The following is a 15,936-nucleotide window of genomic DNA, read 5'->3' as shown; positions in this document are numbered from 1 at the left end:
CAGATGCAGGTTTTGTCCACCCTTCGTGCCTATCGTTCTCGTCCTAGCACTAGACCCGTCTTCGCCGCCACAGCTTCGGTGCTTTGGCGCAAAGAGAGACATACCATTTCCTTCGATCCACCCAGGACGGCGGTTCGTTGATGTATCATATTCCCATATTGACCGGTTGAAAGATATACCATGCGATTCTCTTCCTGTGCCGCTCGATAGAAGCATTGCCCATTTCACCTCTTTTGCAGCAGCAGCAAATGTATCCATCCCCGAGGGAAGATCCAACAAATATCTTTGTCTTCTTAGGCCTTCCTCCTCCCATCCTTCTTCTTCCCACCTTTCGCATTCTTCCCCCCTGCTCCCTGCTGCTGCTGCGCCGGCGACACAACCTGATACACCTTCCCATCCTTCCCCACAATCCCCATACTCCTATTACCTCCCTGTCCACCCGTTTGCGGTTGTTGCTGCTGCTGCTGCTGCTGCCGCCGAAGAAACTCCATCCGCGCCCGCGCCTCCTCCTCCCTCCTATCCGGCGTGCCCGTCATCTTGCGGAACAGGGACTCCAGGTGCGGCCGGAAGAGGATGTACGTCGACAACGCGACGATGACGCGCAGCAGGGTCTGCAGGTTCTGGCGCGTCAAGTAGGCTTGGAGGGCCGGGGGGAGGTAGGGTTCGAGAAGGCCGGGGATGTCGGGGAGGGAGAAGTTCATTTTTCTTTTAATTCCTTCTGGATTGGGGGTTTTGTCAATGGGTTGGGAAATGTGGATTGGAGGTGGTTGGAGTGTAGATGGGAGGAGCTTCGGGTTAGGACTATCTGGATACTGAAATTGAGAGCTTGTATTTCATATTCTGATAGAGAGTGATTGGAGGTGGAGGGGAGAAGATTGGGCAACTCCGCTTATCTACGGAGTCAAACACTTCGCCGTACACGCAAGAGAGAGGGAGGTCCGTCGAATCATATGCTCATCGTGGCGTCACTGGAACACCCAGCGACCAGATTCACCCCTCGTGTCCACTTCAATTAGGCGCCAACAGGATACAAGTGGGATCATATACACCATCGTTAACGAGCTTCGGCGCACAAAGACGACGTCCAAACCAACACATTGTAAAAAGCATATGTCAGTGAGAAGACCACAACACAGAGGATGGACGCGACCCCAGATCAGCGGCGCACCAACATGGTATTCCTCCTAACGCACCCTCGAACTGCCTCAAACCTTGTAACCCGAATCCTAAACTTGGACAATCAACCAGCCTTCAAGTCCGACATGAACGGATACTTTTTCCTGCCGTCCGTTTCTCGTCGGCTCGAACTGGCTGATCGTAGCTCCGAAGATTGGACTGAGCAAGAACGAGCAGACATGAACCGCTGTCTCTCTAACTGTCTCCGAACCCTCGTCGATTGCGTGGCAGCAGCAGAAGCCGAAGGGAAGAGTGTTTATGTCAAAGAACACCTCATGTGGATGCTCTCACCTGAAGCAGAAAATTTGGGAAAACGAGGAGTACCGGCCGCCGGGGGCGGACAGATACAAAACCAGACGGTGCTACCTGATTCATTATTGACGAAATGTATACCTACGTTCTTGATTCGACACCCTGCGTTGGTGTTTCCGTCACTTTACCGAACCTGTGTCGACCTCGAAGGCCCTGAACAAGCCAGAAAAAATGCGGATGGGAGTTTCCGAATGGAGATGACCTGGAGATGGAGCCGAAACATGTGGGAGTGGTACAACAGGCAAGTTAATGATGGAACACACGCTCGAGGGGCTTCGGGGGATGATAGGATATCTGGCTCGCCGTGGCCGATCATCCTAGACGCGGACGATGTCATTCTTCACCCAAGCGTCATGAAAAGATATTGTCAGATTGTAGGTTTGGATCCAGATAGATGTCAATTCGAATGGGAGTCTGCCACCGCCGAGGAGCAGCAAAGCTTGCATGCCTTTGAAAGAAGGATGAAGTCGAGCCTGTTGTCCTCCACTGGTCTGATCAAGGAGGGGAAGACCGCGGTCGGATTAGATATCGAGCGCGAAGCACAAAAATGGAAGGACGAATTCGGAGAAGAGGAAGCTGAAAAGCTTCGTTCGTGGGTCGAGGATGCAATGCCAGACTATGAGTACCTGAGAGAAAGGCGGCTGAAACCGGGGAGTGGTTGAAATAGGAGATGAAATAAGATTCTCCGTCGTTTACCTCGAATATGTCAGATATTTTCGTTCTGCTCTGACGTACTGCATTTTCTGAACATATAGTCGACCCTAGTGCCTTCCTTACGCGCCACGCGCTCCACGCGTGGTTGACTTGTCGCGTCCACTCTTACACGACGTCTTCCTGTCACGCAATTTGATCCGGCCACAAGGCATGCTTAAAGTGCATACTCGTCGGGACAACTTCGAAGAACACACCTGCACTTGACCCTTTTGTCGTCCATCTATTGTTCATGGCGTCGTCGACAGACGCAGAGGCGGAATCCCTGCAGAAGGTGAGGGATCCAAGTCTTCCCATCGCATCAGCGGGAGACAGCCAGGATTCGATGTCCGCTGCTAACACTGTAGAACCTCGTTAGAAACTCCGCTCTGCGCTATGGTTCCAGATTGGAAAGATGGTCGATGAAGAGAGTATCAATCTAGGGGTCAACGCAACGCCGCAATTCATCGGCAGTCTGATGGAACTGGTATGGGCACAGATCGGTACGATAAGATTTCATGCATCCGGCTGCGTGATGGAAATGAGGTTGTCCAGCTGACATACAACCATCTCTCAGGAAATGCCGCTATCGATCTCGAAGCATTCGCCAAACATGCAGGGAGATCTACGATCAAAACGGACGATGTCATGCTGCTTGCACGGCGAAACGAAGGGCTGGAGCAGCTTCTCCGCGACGAATTGAAGCGACTCGAGCAAGCAAAATCTAAGCACGATGACGCTAGGTGAATTGACCCACTATGGGCTATCCAGAACAGTGGAAGATTTGGCCCTGGTGAGACAGAAGCCGCTGGCCCCAGCAAATATTGCCTATAGGAGAAGCACCTTTCCCAATCTTACCGACCTGCTAGAGCTTTGATCAAATATCAAAGGAGAACGACGCGCCCGGTGTCTCAGCTCGGGCCTCAAAACGACCTCCGAGTCAGTCTCTTGGACAGGCTCACTACGAGTTGCATGCTAGCTTCGGAAGTATTCAAATACTTTCTTGCCCCTATGCCGTGAGCCTTGGGCTAGTCAGTCAGATTTGGCAAGCTCGAATATACTTTGAGCAACCGAGCTGACTAGAGCCGATCAGAATGCGATGCAACCACCGAGTGCCGATGAGAGTCTCAGGCCCGGAAAAGGAAGATGCTCACGCATGGAGGGTTCACCAGAAAGAGCTTCAGTTGTGATGAATGGGATAGGCCTCACGACAGGAGAGGAGCTATTCCTACCGCTCACGTCGATAAGGATTGCAGCTTATTTTGGTGCCGACCAGCATAGACAGATATTCACCTCATAGTCGCTGTCGTCAATTAACGGATCAATGGAGCACTTCCGAAGCCTGGGGTTCCCCAAGGTCAAACAGCGCTTCAGGGCTCCCCTTTCCTCGTACGCACCAGACGATCGCTTCAGTCATGTTTCGCTTCCGCGGCAGCATGAAAGATAAGGCTTGTCTGCGCCCTGTGATGTGTCCGTGTCAGCCAGGCTTCGAAATGAAACGTCAAGAAGTCAGATGCAACAATCGCAAACCTTAATGGGCAGAATGAGATCCCGCACTTCCACAATGATGATTACGATGATGACTTCCATGGCTACCGCCGCAAGCCACGATCCTTGTTTCGTCGCTCGCTCGGCTGCGGCTCCACCGCCGCCGGCCCGAAAGTGACGCCATGTGGTTGGCCTGGAATCCTGGACCAAATTCCGCGAACTTTGAGATTCCCACGATTCCCTATTTTAGATATGTGGCTTTGTTTGACTTGGGCACATTGTACATGCGAAAATGGCAATCCTCGCTTCTCGACAAGACGCTCAGGCCGCATACTGCGAGACGGAGTGATTACCAGGAAACCTCGAATTCACCGAAAGAACGATCCTACGCGGCCAGCCAGCTTGAAAGTGGCAATGTCTGACAAGAAAAAGGTTTCGGTCTACCCTTGGACGCAGTGGTATCCCTATCCTCAGTGACAGCATCCGCTGATCTGATCTGGCGGCCGCCTTGTCGCTGATGAACCACTAGCTTCATTCTACCACGGCGTTTGTTCCGTGTCAGACTGTGGCACTTGGTTCTGAAGGAGGTCTGGCGGCTCGTCTGACGTGACCTTACACTAGTCTCTACGCATGGTTCGCGAGATCTCGTCCGACATGCGAGATGCTGCCGAGTCGCTCCAGAATCACTTCTCTCAAGTTCTGCGGCGTCGCCTAGGAGTTAAACTTGGGCAAGTTATGGTCCTCTGGAGTCTGTGGACCTCGAGGGGTTTTCGGCCTTCAAGGGTGCCAATGGCTCAAGCATCCAATAGATCTCTTATTGCTTACTATGGCCACGGTTATTCGGTCAGTTGGCTGTGAGGGATCACGACGCTGGAGACCCTGGACCAGAAGCACACATTGGGCAGGTGTGTCGCTCTCACACAGCTGCAAAAAGAATGTCAGCGCGACAGACCACCCTCGTGTTCCAGAGATGAGTGCAATCTTCCCCCGCCTCATCACACGCGACAATTACGGCCGACAGGTCAGAGTTCGACGACCGGACGATAGGGGCGGCAAGCTTGGAAGGCCTTTGCTCCGCAACCCTGAAAGGCCGTCAGGAAGACCACAAGTGCATATTGTACTTGTGACTATGGTGGATACAACAATCTATAATCATTGGTGACACCCTCACTACTTGATCATCGCCTCAAGTTGCCATGAATCATCGTGCATCGACGCCCCAAGTCTGGAACAACATGCGACGACGTACTGCTAAGTATTGTGGTGACAAGTTGTACACGCCCGACCTACCGCTCTGATGCGGAAGCTGGTTCTGCGTTCATGGGCCCTGATGTGTTGTTTTTGCTGCTCTTTGCCTCGCGTTTGTGCCCAGTCAGGATCATCCTTTGCAGCACATCGCGAAAGACCTTGAGACCTGCAGCGCTGCAATTTGAGACTTTCTTGTGGAGCGGAGGAGAGTTGGTGTCTTGACCTCCGGCTGACTCACTTTGCCCCAGGCTCGACTTTGATCCAGGTGAGCTTCTGTTTCTCTTTCTGCTGGGCCGTCAAGTTGCTTGAAGCGTCGACCAGTCCACCAAACATGCACAAGGGGAGGACATCAGCTCTCTCTGCAAGTACTCTCGCGAGTGACGTGGTGGAGTGGTCCGTGTTTTTCTGGTTATTGGGGGATAGTGGTTGAGGATCGTTCTGAAGTGAGAAGGAATCGCTTGAAGGCGACGTGGAGTCGTATGGCGAACTCGAGTGCGATGTCGATCTGTTAGGAGAATCCATTCGGACCCGCGGAAGGATTCGTTGTCTTGACCGATTAGGCCGACACGGCTCGTGGTCCAGTCACGGAGCAAGCATCCACAAAATCGCCGCGGTCTTACTATGGAGTACGAAGTACGAGTACCAAGTAGACACACGGTCCCAGCGAGGCTGAGCGGGGACCACCTGTGGAGATAGAATTGGGATTTGATCTTAGGAAAATGGTGATGTGTCTATCACAAGTCCCTGGGTCCAAAATCAAGGGATGAAAATATCAGGGGTGAGGAAGGAACGATATAGTCCCCATCTTTGGAATTTGGGGGTCGGGGACATGGGAATTATACAACGGCAAATTACCGCGAATACAGGCCAAAGCGAGGGTAAACGCGGTGGAAATTGACGGGTGTATTAAAGAGCACGATCTAGACGCTTTGGGGCTTCTTGGGCAGCAAGCGACGAGCCATACCTCCATCTGCGACCACGCGAGGCGTCTGGTATACAGGCGATTCGAGACCACGACACGGGACTGGACGAGGCTGATACAGCGCGGATATCGAAGGGATTACACGACAATCGTCCAACACAAAGTTGGCCGGCGGCGTGTGGACGGTGCTCGGTCATCTTGCTTGGCCCATCGACCCAGCCCGAGCAGCAGTCCCAATTCTCTCGCGGCGGCTGAGTCTCGTTGGCCCACGGCAGCTCCGTTATCTAACCTCGTCGACTCTAGCCGCATCACTATGGCTTATTCAAGCTTAAAAGCCGGCCACCAATGTGGGCTAGATGATGTGCGGGAAACGAGTGTCAGCTCGCGTAATGCATCTGAATGAGGAACAGCGCATGCCCCATGGCGTATCAGCACATGGCCATCACATGGAGACCAACGGCACAACCCCAAAGACCAGAAGTTAAACAAGATACCGAACTGGGAAGTGGGAAATGGGCAGGTAAGCGTACGGGCGAGTATCAGGGCGTCGACATATTGGGCCTCCCTCAATGCGCCAATCACTGAAGATCACTCTCATTCCCAATTCACTGCCTGACCATGTGAGGAAACGGCAGAATGCTACTTTTGTTTATAGACATGTTTGCCGGCAGTGCAGGTACCTCCACGATGCTTTCTTGGTGCTTATGCTCCAGTGACAGTTATGGTATCCTGCCATTATCACCCGTGAGCACCACCGACCAGAGAACCAACTTATATGCCCGACAAACTCTTTCACGATGCTCGCCACAAGCCGCAGTCCCAAGCCTCTTACTCCTTCATCGCGCAGCCCGCAGTCTGAACCCAAAGAAACACCCTCTCCCACCGATACGACACAGTCCATCATGATCCAACAAGAGCAGGAGGCTAAAGAGAGAGTCGGCCTCATCAAGGAGACTCCTCCGAAATGGAAGCCATCGAGAACAGAAGCTCTGGTCATGGTGACCTTGGCCATCATCTCCTTGATGGTCAGCCTCGACGCCACTGTTATTGTCACTGCCCTGTCGGTACGTACCTCTTCGCGCTTGACAACAACCACCCAAGAACGCGTCTAACTTCTGGCACAGACAATCGTCCAGGCCCTGAATGCCACATCCACCCAAGGGTTTTGGATAGGTACTTCCTATCTCCTTGTCGTGGCGGTGACGATGCCATTCACAGCCTCCATCAGTGATATTGTTGGACGTCCTCAGACCCTCTTCACTGTCTTGTTGAGTTTCACCGTCGGCACCATTCTTTGTGCCACCGCCCACAGCATCGGCATCATGCTCGTTGGCCGTTGCCTGCAGGGCGTCGGCGGCGGTGGCGTCATTATCATCTCCCTCGTCATCTTTTCGGACATTGTCCCTTTGCGATTCCGCCCAAAATACGTTGGCGTCCTGTAAGTTCCTCTGCATACCAGCTCATGCCTCCCTGAGCAACTTAGCAAGCTCATCTGGCGTTGATCTCGTTTACTGACGTCGATTGACTTACTAGTCAAGGAGCATGGGCCTTGGGAAGCGTCATTGGACCTATCATCGGCGGCGCCTTCGCCAGCCCGACTCGCTGGCGTTGGGTCTTCTCTATGATGTTGCCATTTTGTGGTGTGGGGTTGGTCTTTGTGCCGCTCTTCGTGCGGCTCAGGCGTCCCGAGGCCACCCTGAAGGAGATGCTGGGCCGTGTCGATTGGATCGGCGGGGTCCTCTTCATCTCTTCCGCAACCAGCTTCCTCATCGCCATCTCGTGGGGCGGCACAACATATGCTTGGGATCACTGGAGAACCCTGGTGCCCTTGTTGGTCGGCCTGGCTGGTCTGGTGGCCACCATGATATGGGAACGATTTGGCGCCAAAGAGACTGCATTCTTGAGACATTCGCTATTCCACGTGTGGTCGGCCCATGCCATCTACTTTGGCGCTTTCGCCCAAGGCCTCATTGTAAGTCTCTCCTCAGAACTCCCTCACCTGCATGACGTATGCACTCGCTAACAGCCCTTTTCCGTCCAGCTTTACGCACAGCTCTACTACATCCCCTTCTTCTTCGAATCTGCCAAACTCTATTCTCCCATCCGCACCGGCGTCTCCCTCCTGCCCGTACTGGTGACCCTGGTCCCGGCCTCTGTCATCGTCGGCGCTGTCATCACGCGGACTGCCAAGTTCCGGTGGGCTATTACCACCGGCTGGATCCTGGCGACGCTGGGCACGGGCTTGAGCATCTCGTGGAACCGGGGCACTCACACTGCCGTGTGGGCGGTGGAGATGGTGATCCTCGGGTTCGGGCACGGGCTGAACCTCAATGCGCTGAACACGGCATCACAAGCAGCGTGCAAGCCCGGCGACGAAGGGCGAGCGGTCGGCATGTACGCGTTCCTGCGCAGCTTCGGCATGGCCGTCGGCGTCGGCGTCGGAGGATCTGTATTCCAGAACGTCATGAAGTCCAAGCTCGCGTCTTTGGGCTTGCCCACCGACATCGCCCTGCAAGCCGAAGCCTACTTGGAGATCCTCAAGCAAATGCCCGCCGACTCCCCACAACGCGCCGCCGCCATCAGCGCGTATATCGCCGGTTTCCACGGCGTTTTCGGCTTCCTGACCGCCCTGGCGGGTGTGGCTCTTGTGGTTGGCCTCTTTGTCAAGCATTTTGAGATCAACAAGGAACTCATCACCGAGCACACGCTGGTCAGCGACTCGCGCCTCAGCGGCTGGCGCCACTCGTACCAGGGCCAGAGCCACAGCCAGGCCGGCACTCACAGCGGGCAGTCGACTGCTCAGCACTCGCGCATGCCCAGCCCGGAGCGCGGAAGCCAGCTGCTTGTCGCGGAGCAGGTCTAAACGCTCCTACGCATTGGAGGCTAGATGACCTTGTTTTTCTTCCACAGTGTACCACCACCCACCCATATTGCGCGATGCAACGCCATGCATCCCGTTTTACCACTATGACTTATTAATACCATTGATTACGAGGACGACGAACAGGAAGATGAGGACGATACCAGATCGATAGATCGATAGGCTTGGATAGACTTAGACGCCAGGGTCCAGATGGATGAATGGATGAATGGATGAATGGATGAATGGATGAATGGATTCATGAATGGATCGCAAAAAGGAAAGGAAAAGGGGTAGCAGTCACGTCCATGATTCTTGTTAATAAAAAGGGGCTTTTTATTCTCTTCTCCGAGGACTTTCGTTTTCTCCATATCGCCTCGTCTCTCGTAGTCTTGCTTATATCTCACCTGGCTTGGATCGAATCGGATCAGAGCAGACCTGTCGCGAGAGAAAGCGTAGCCTCACAGCCTCGACTTGCATCGTGTCTTGGCTCGCAATTGAGCTTGCTGAAATGATACTCAAGAAAGCTCTCGTCATCGCCCTCCCTTATGGTTCTTCCACATGCTTCTTTCAAGTCCAACAATCCCCTGATCCCCTGTCCTATCCCATAGTTCCACACCCTCTTCCCGCTCCTATTCTCCTCACCACCACCCACTCTTGTTCTTCACTTCCAAGAGTCCGCATACCCTTTACCCGGCATCACCATTGCGCTACCCGCCTGCCTACCCATCTCCCTTGGTCACAATCCACCAGTGTCAACCAACCAACCTCCCTATATACCCGCGCCGACATCGACAAGGATCTTGACGTGGTTCTCCTTGTCCTCGATCAGCGTCTTGAATCCTTCCTCGGCGACCTGGTCGAGCTTGATCGTCTTGGTGATCATGCCGGCGGGTTTCATGGCGCCTAACACAACCCATCACGTTAGTTTGGGGAGATGTGCACTTTTTTGCAAGGAGAGGAAAAGCTTTCGCAGGAGAGGTGACGAGTAGAAATTTCTTGACGGTCATGAAAGTGATGGTGTTATTCACGGAGGGGGACGAGAGAGGAATCTTTTTTCTTTTTCTGTTCTTGCGATGCATGCATGGATGGGTGGCTTTGGAAGAGATTGTGAGAGCACAGAGCTTACCGGTTGAAATGGCTTTGATGACGGCTTCAAAGTCGCCGAGGGAGTATGTTGCTCTGTAGTTCACGGTCAGTCAGCCATTCAGACGGCCAGTCCACTCTTCGCCTATTTTGGCGCGCACTTACACTCCCATGTACCCCCTCTCCCTGAACACGATATCATTCATCTGCAGCGTCGCCCTCTTCTCCCACACGGCGATATTGACCAACGTCCCTCTCGCCTTGATGGCTTTGAATGCCGTATCCACCGCGACCTGCACGCCGGCGGCGTCGAATCCGACATCAGCGCCCTCGCCGTTCGTCAACTTCTCAACTTCTTCGACGACGTCCACTTTGACCGGATCAATGACGTGGTGTGCGCCAAACTGCTTCGCAAATTCTCTCCTCCGGCCGCTGACTTCGCTGACGATGATGTTTTTGCACCCTCTACCCACCAGGGCCTGCACGACCGCGAGACCGATGGGGCCTCCACCAAGCACGAGAGCCGCATCGCCGTCCTTGTAAGGGGATATGTCGACCGCGTGCCAACCCACCGCCAGCGGCTCGATCAAGGCGCCGACTTCCAAGGGTATATTGTCCGGCAACGGCTTGACACAACTCTCAGGCACGACCATGTGTTCGCACAGTCCGCCACCCCACCCACTCAGCCCCACGAAGCCGTTCTTGTCGCAGCAATTCACCAGTCCTCGTTTGCAGGCGCGACAGCTGCCGTCGTAGATGGTGGGTTGCACGCAGACGCGGTCACCAGGCTTGACATTCTTGACGCCCTCGCCCACCTCCTCCACCACGCCGCTGAATTCGTGGCCCAGCGTCAGGGGCAGGGTTTCGCCCGTGATGGGGTGCGGGTGGCCTTCCTGAGGGATCAGGTTCGCGCCGCCGAGATACTCGTGCAGATCAGAGCCGCAGATGCCGCAGAACTTTGGGGCGATCTTGACCTGGCCGGGCTTGACGGAAGGGACGGGAATCTGGTCGAGACGGATGTCGCGCTGGCCGTAGAAACGGACTGCATTCATTTGCGACATGGTGGGAGGTCTTGGAAAGAATTGCAGAGAGAGTGTGATTGTTAAGTTTTGAGAAAGACTTCGAGCAATAGCAGGATTGGCTCCTTGTATAGGAGAGGGGAAGTAAGAAGGAGGGAAACAAAGCAAAAAGAATCATCAGACGAGCAGCTCTCCAACAGTCGTCATCCCATCAAAGCGGGAACTCCGCTCTGCTTTCGACCGAAACGAATCCACCATCGAGGTATTCAATCGCATGTGGAATCCCGCGACGGTGACAGCGAAGGACAGCCCATTGCCTGCATTCATTTGTCCCCGCTCAGTGCCCCCCTGTTGTAAGACCACAGCTCATTCATCTCATTTGTCTCCGAAGGCACCGTCCCCTGTTCTGCTCCCCACTGCTCATCTTTTTTCGCCTCCATGGGATCCTTCATTAGGAAATCCCGAAATGAGGGGCAAAAGATGGAGAGGTTCGTCGGGATCTTCGAGTCTGGGGAAAGCTTCAAGGACCGACCGAAGCAGCTTGCAAGGGCAGGTTGACCGAGTACATCGTATTCGCTTTGCAAGAGGTCAGTCCCTTCTTTGGCACCAATATCGTCGTCACACCGACAAGGTTATATAGTATTCGCGAGTAGGATTGGAGGACTGTTTGCTCCAGAGGGCGGCATAGTGTTGGGATTACAAAAAATCCAGGGTCCTGACTGGCTGTCTGCGAAGCAATCCGCTGCATCCATCCACAAGAATCTTTCTGCCTGAGCCTAGTCCCAAGGCGACAGCTTTTGCATGCACTTGGGTACGGAAGGAACAATATATAAGAACCAAGTCATTACCTCCGGCACGACGAAAATCCACCTTCGGGGTTATGCACATAGGTTGGAGAAACACTTCCTTATTCTTGCTTGTTCACCCTAGACAACGTCTCCGATGCCCTCGAAAGGCTCGTCAGATTTGCTGGCCGGCAAAACCATTCTCGTGTCCGGTGGTGGCATAGCTGGACTGACGTTCGCTGTTGCGATCGCGAAATTATTCCCTGAAGAATCTCTGTCACCAGCAAGGCCTCAAATCATCATATACGAGCGAGATAGCTATGAGGACCGCATCGGACGGGAAGGCTATACCCTATCCTTGAGAACAGACAACAATCCCGGGGCCGTCCAGGTCTTGGATTCCCTAGGGCTGTACGAGCTTGTCAGGAGCGTGAGTGTCAACTCTGAAGGCCTTCCTGAAGCAAGGGGCTCTTTCAACCTCTGGGATCCTCAGTTTCGCCCCTTTTTGCGCTTCGTAATACAGCCAGTCGGACCCAAAAAACTGGTCGGCATGAGAATTCGCCGCAATGCTTTGCAGCGAGTCCTTGCGGAGGCGGCTATAGCATCGGGGGCCCAAATCCAATGGGAAACGGCTGTGATGGGGGCAGAGCCGACCGAAGACGGCCGAGTTCGAGTGAACCTCAGCACTGGCTTGACCACGGTGGGTGACATTCTCCTGGCCGCTGATGGGTCTCGAAGCAAGTTGCGATCGCTGTTGAGACCAAACGACGGCCTCAACTATGCTGGCGTTTATCTCTGGTCCGGCATCGCCAAGTTTGCCAGTCACGATGACATCCCGAAGCCCCTGGATCGTGATTGGGGCGGTGTGTTGGGTGCAAAGGGAGTTGGGCTTTTTGTCTCTCCCGTAGACGACAAATCCGCGCTCTGGGCCTTCAGTCGTCCGAGTCCCGTGATGAAGGAGTCATTGAAATACCCCATTCCTCAAGAGCGCCTCGACGAATTGCTGGAAGAATCAATGGAGCTGGCAGCAAACTTTGCTCCTCTGGTGAAGAGTCTCATTTCCGCGACGGATCCAAGCACGATCATGCAGTTCAATGCAATGGATCGACCCCCTTTCCCACACCAGTCAGTGGGGCATGCGCCCGTGATATGGATCGGAGACGCAAACCACGCAGTTAGTCCTTTCGCAGGCAACGGTGCCAATATGGCAATAATGGATGCCTGGGACCTCGCAAACTCACTCAACAAAGCTTCCACCCTCGAAGAAGCCGTCACGGCCTATGACAAAGTGGCCGTGCCTCGAGCCAGCAGGGTTTTGAAATCCTCGCATTGGGCCATTGACTGTTTGCATGCGACAGGAGTCAAGTTGCTCATTTACAAGGTCATGCTTCTTGTGCTGGGATTCCTAACGCGGAGCGGCCGGAGTCGTGACTGACGACTTCCGGGTTGGATCTTGCTGGACATGCCAACAGCAGATTGTAGCAAACTGTTGTGCTTTGAGAATTCATGAAGGGGCACGTCCTTTCTTCGCTGGTCAGGCAAGGAGCTGAATCGGACCGGTCAAGAAGTAGCGTTATGCGTTAGAGGTGATCTTGGAATCCACACTCCGCCATTTCCAATCAATCTGTCCTTCAGAGTTGCTCCCTCTGTCCGGACCCCTAACCGGTGAACAGGGACCCGGTCGATTTGCCTCTGTGTGCTCTGCCTGAAATCAACATAGCGTTCCGTCAAAGATCGATTGGAGGATGCTGACTTGACGCGCTCTAATGTGGCATCTGCTGCCCAGGCGGGTCGAGCCAAACTTGCATTCGTAATGGCGACGTCTTTGTAGAAATCAAACAGCTGTGCTTCAACATGCAGCTCCTTGTCTGACCCGGGCTCTAGAGCTCGCAGATAACCCATCACCAGCACAGACACTTTGGCGTCAACGAAGTCGACCGATTGGAAATCATGAATCAGGTACACACGGGCAGTGTTCTTCTCTACCACAGTCCTCCTTCCATAAGGGTCTGGCGAGATGAAAATGATTGCTTGACGCCATTCATCTGAGATATCTTTTTCCGCCGCAAGCTTGCTGGGCAAGTTCACTGCAGCCCACCCAAAGAATACGCCTTTATACCGCAAAAGAACGTCCTCGGGAATGCCTGTCAAGTTGGCTGTCGGCATGTTCAAGACGGCTCTACTCCTGCCGGTGCCGGCAACCACCTTTCCATGGAACCGTACCGGAAATGGCGGGACTGGGCCGGTCGCTGGGCCGACAACGTTTGGGCGGGCCAATGCATCGTACCCATCCAGGTCGGTCCGACTATAAGACTCATCTCGAGCAGTGTAATACTGCTCATTCATGTTGTCAAAGCGATTTGGAATTCCACTCTCATCATACGCGGTAGTGAATGCCTGCTGAGCCAAAGCACTTGGTTGATAGACTGATGTCAGCTGATTAGTGACTGTCTGTCTGGCAGTTTGGACGTAGGGGCCAGCAGTAGCGGTGATGAATTGTTTTCCAACAACATTTGCTAGCTTGATGCCTGCTTCGAGTGGCATGCTCTTGAGGGATGAGCCTCTGATCACGCTAGAGTCTGTTGAGAAGGATGCTAGTCTGAACACTGGGCTACCGCACAATGTCCGCTTTCCATCGGCAGAGCACAGGACCACCCTCAGATAGCCATCGTCGGCATCACACGGGATTCGGAGGATGTCCGTCTCGCGTGGTCGATGAGATCGAAGTTCTTTCGGAGCTTTCTTCAAAAACTTCTTGATGTCTCTCTGCCAGGCGCGTTCGTCGGTGGGGTTGACTTGCTCCGGCGTCGCTCTGGTGGATGGGGTCACATCAATCCAGGTGCTTCTGGCACCCAGGATGCCCCCGATCTTCAAACCCGTCTTTCCGGAGAAGCCTCTTCGCTGTAGCCACAGTGTCCTATCTGGAGCTAGCTCTCGGTCGGAGAAGATCGTGATGGCCAAATTTGTCGACGAACCGCTGTAGTAGACTATCCCAAAGGAATGCCGTAGGATCGTGTAGTGCTTGGTAGACTCGTAGGGATGATTGATCAGACCACCAGCAAAATGTCGGACATCTTGCAAGGCTGATACAAATTTTGACTGAGATGGAGAGGAATTCTGAGCTGGTGGAGAAAGAGGCGTGATAGGAGTTGTGGGCGTGGATGCCGAACCGTGGGTTTGAAAGCCGGATTCGGTCGAAAGGCTCGTAGGCGACTGAACAATTCCAGGAGATGGATAGGGTGATAGAGACTGAGGTGACTGGATCCCGGGAGGGGACTCGAGCGTCATTGCCTGTAGGACAGCAGTCTGTTCCTCCAGGCTCAGATCTTCGCCTCCATGGGCCCCCGTGAAGTGGCTCAAGTCATCTGTTTGGATTCCTCGCAGCGGAGGCCTATTGCTGGCCTCTGCTTCCACTTCTCCAGGACGATGCTTTGTCAGTGGCATGTTGGAAATTCATCAGAACGCATAGAAATCGGACAGCTTCACCCAATGGCATGACGCCCGGTAGAGGAACGACTATTTCGCACCCATCTTGGATAGACGACACTGCGGGGAAAGATATGTGAGCCTTGTTGCTTCGGAGCTGGGAGCTCTCGAGTCATTAGAAGTGCAATACATTGGGCCCGACTGTGCAATGAAGAAGTTGGAATGAAATCAGGATTGATGCCAGGAAATATTTCGGGGAGAATCACGTGTCCCGCGGATTCCGTGCAGGGGTCGCGGATTCGTCCTGGCCATTCGTTTCATCACCCACCTTCAAGGCATCGAGCTTGAGGCTTTCGTATCAGCAAGACTGCTGGCTGCATGATAGCAGATCGCTGCAGTCCACCTCAGGGCCATGATTTTCACTTGTTGGTCGTTGGAATTGGATTTCAAGCATTGCAGTAGTCTGAAGACCGAGCAGTAGCCTGGTTGCTAACCACTGATAGAATCCAAAGTTGCAGACGATCCCCAATTCTTCTCGAAACGGCACCCTCTCCCTCCGTTTTCGCCTGCCATCGAGTACTTGGCTTCTTCGACAACTTCCTCCTTTGCTATATGACCTAGCGGACTCGATCTTGCTCACCTTCCAGCTATCAAATCCCAGACACTTCATGGAATTGGAGACAGGTTGAGCTCGACCAGTCCCACCTGCTGCTAAGTCATCCACGTGTTCGTGCATCCTGATAAGCAATCTGAGTGGGCATTGGGCTTCATGCCTGAGTCCTAACTGAGGCTCGGTTGTACCTGTGAGACGGACAACGGAGGGTGGGAGCAGAGGCGAGGACCGATGCGCGCTGACGCGAGATCTTAACGAGAGAAACCCTCTTGCGATACGAGCAGGGTACGAGGACGAGGAGAGCGTTTGAG

General features: G+C 53.8%; 7 protein-coding genes across 7 annotated transcripts; 4 read left to right on the top strand and 3 right to left on the bottom strand.

Moving 5' to 3' along the window:
• Positions 1 to 293: 293 nt before the first annotated feature.
• On the bottom strand, positions 294 to 701 carry Z520_11360 (uncharacterized protein; the record flags this gene model as incomplete). Its single annotated transcript, XM_016781849.1, has 1 exon — positions 294 to 701. The coding sequence occupies one exon, from the start codon at positions 699 to 701 to the stop codon at positions 294 to 296; it is 408 nt and encodes a 135-aa protein (XP_016627007.1).
• A 438-nt stretch (positions 702 to 1,139) lies between these two features.
• Z520_11359 (uncharacterized protein) lies at positions 1,140 to 2,150 on the top strand (the record flags this gene model as incomplete). The annotated part of the gene is made up of 1 exon (XM_016781848.1): positions 1,140 to 2,150. The coding sequence occupies one exon, from the start codon at positions 1,140 to 1,142 to the stop codon at positions 2,148 to 2,150; it is 1,011 nt and encodes a 336-aa protein (XP_016627006.1).
• A 443-nt stretch (positions 2,151 to 2,593) lies between these two features.
• Z520_11358 (uncharacterized protein) lies at positions 2,594 to 2,925 on the top strand (the record flags this gene model as incomplete). Its single annotated transcript, XM_016781847.1, has 2 exons — positions 2,594 to 2,681; positions 2,756 to 2,925. The coding sequence occupies 2 exons, from the start codon at positions 2,594 to 2,596 to the stop codon at positions 2,923 to 2,925; spliced, it is 258 nt and encodes an 85-aa protein (XP_016627005.1).
• A 3,708-nt stretch (positions 2,926 to 6,633) lies between these two features.
• Z520_11357 (uncharacterized protein) lies at positions 6,634 to 8,699 on the top strand (the record flags this gene model as incomplete). Its single annotated transcript, XM_016781846.1, has 4 exons — positions 6,634 to 6,900; positions 6,961 to 7,274; positions 7,370 to 7,808; positions 7,878 to 8,699. 4 exons carry the CDS (start codon positions 6,634 to 6,636, stop codon positions 8,697 to 8,699), a joined length of 1,842 nt encoding a protein of 613 aa, XP_016627004.1.
• A 769-nt stretch (positions 8,700 to 9,468) lies between these two features.
• Z520_11356 (uncharacterized protein) lies at positions 9,469 to 10,843 on the bottom strand (the record flags this gene model as incomplete). Its single annotated transcript, XM_016781845.1, has 3 exons — positions 9,469 to 9,602; positions 9,826 to 9,878; positions 9,948 to 10,843. The coding sequence occupies 3 exons, from the start codon at positions 10,841 to 10,843 to the stop codon at positions 9,469 to 9,471; spliced, it is 1,083 nt and encodes a 360-aa protein (XP_016627003.1).
• Positions 10,844 to 11,743: 900 nt separating this feature from the next.
• Z520_11355 (uncharacterized protein) lies at positions 11,744 to 13,021 on the top strand (the record flags this gene model as incomplete). Its single annotated transcript, XM_016781844.1, has 1 exon — positions 11,744 to 13,021. The coding sequence occupies one exon, from the start codon at positions 11,744 to 11,746 to the stop codon at positions 13,019 to 13,021; it is 1,278 nt and encodes a 425-aa protein (XP_016627002.1).
• Positions 13,022 to 13,146: 125 nt separating this feature from the next.
• Positions 13,147 to 15,030, bottom strand: Z520_11354 (uncharacterized protein; the record flags this gene model as incomplete). The annotated part of the gene is made up of 1 exon (XM_016781843.1): positions 13,147 to 15,030. One exon carries the CDS (start codon positions 15,028 to 15,030, stop codon positions 13,147 to 13,149), a length of 1,884 nt encoding a protein of 627 aa, XP_016627001.1.
• Between the last annotated feature and the right edge of the window lie 906 nt (positions 15,031 to 15,936).

This window comes from Fonsecaea multimorphosa (assembly GCF_000836435.1).
Source record: "Fonsecaea multimorphosa CBS 102226 unplaced genomic scaffold supercont1.38, whole genome shotgun sequence".
Classification (NCBI taxonomy): domain Eukaryota; kingdom Fungi; phylum Ascomycota; class Eurotiomycetes; order Chaetothyriales; family Herpotrichiellaceae; genus Fonsecaea; species Fonsecaea multimorphosa.
The sequence above is the reverse complement of the archived record's forward strand: the minus strand, read 5'-3'. Positions and strand labels throughout refer to the sequence as shown.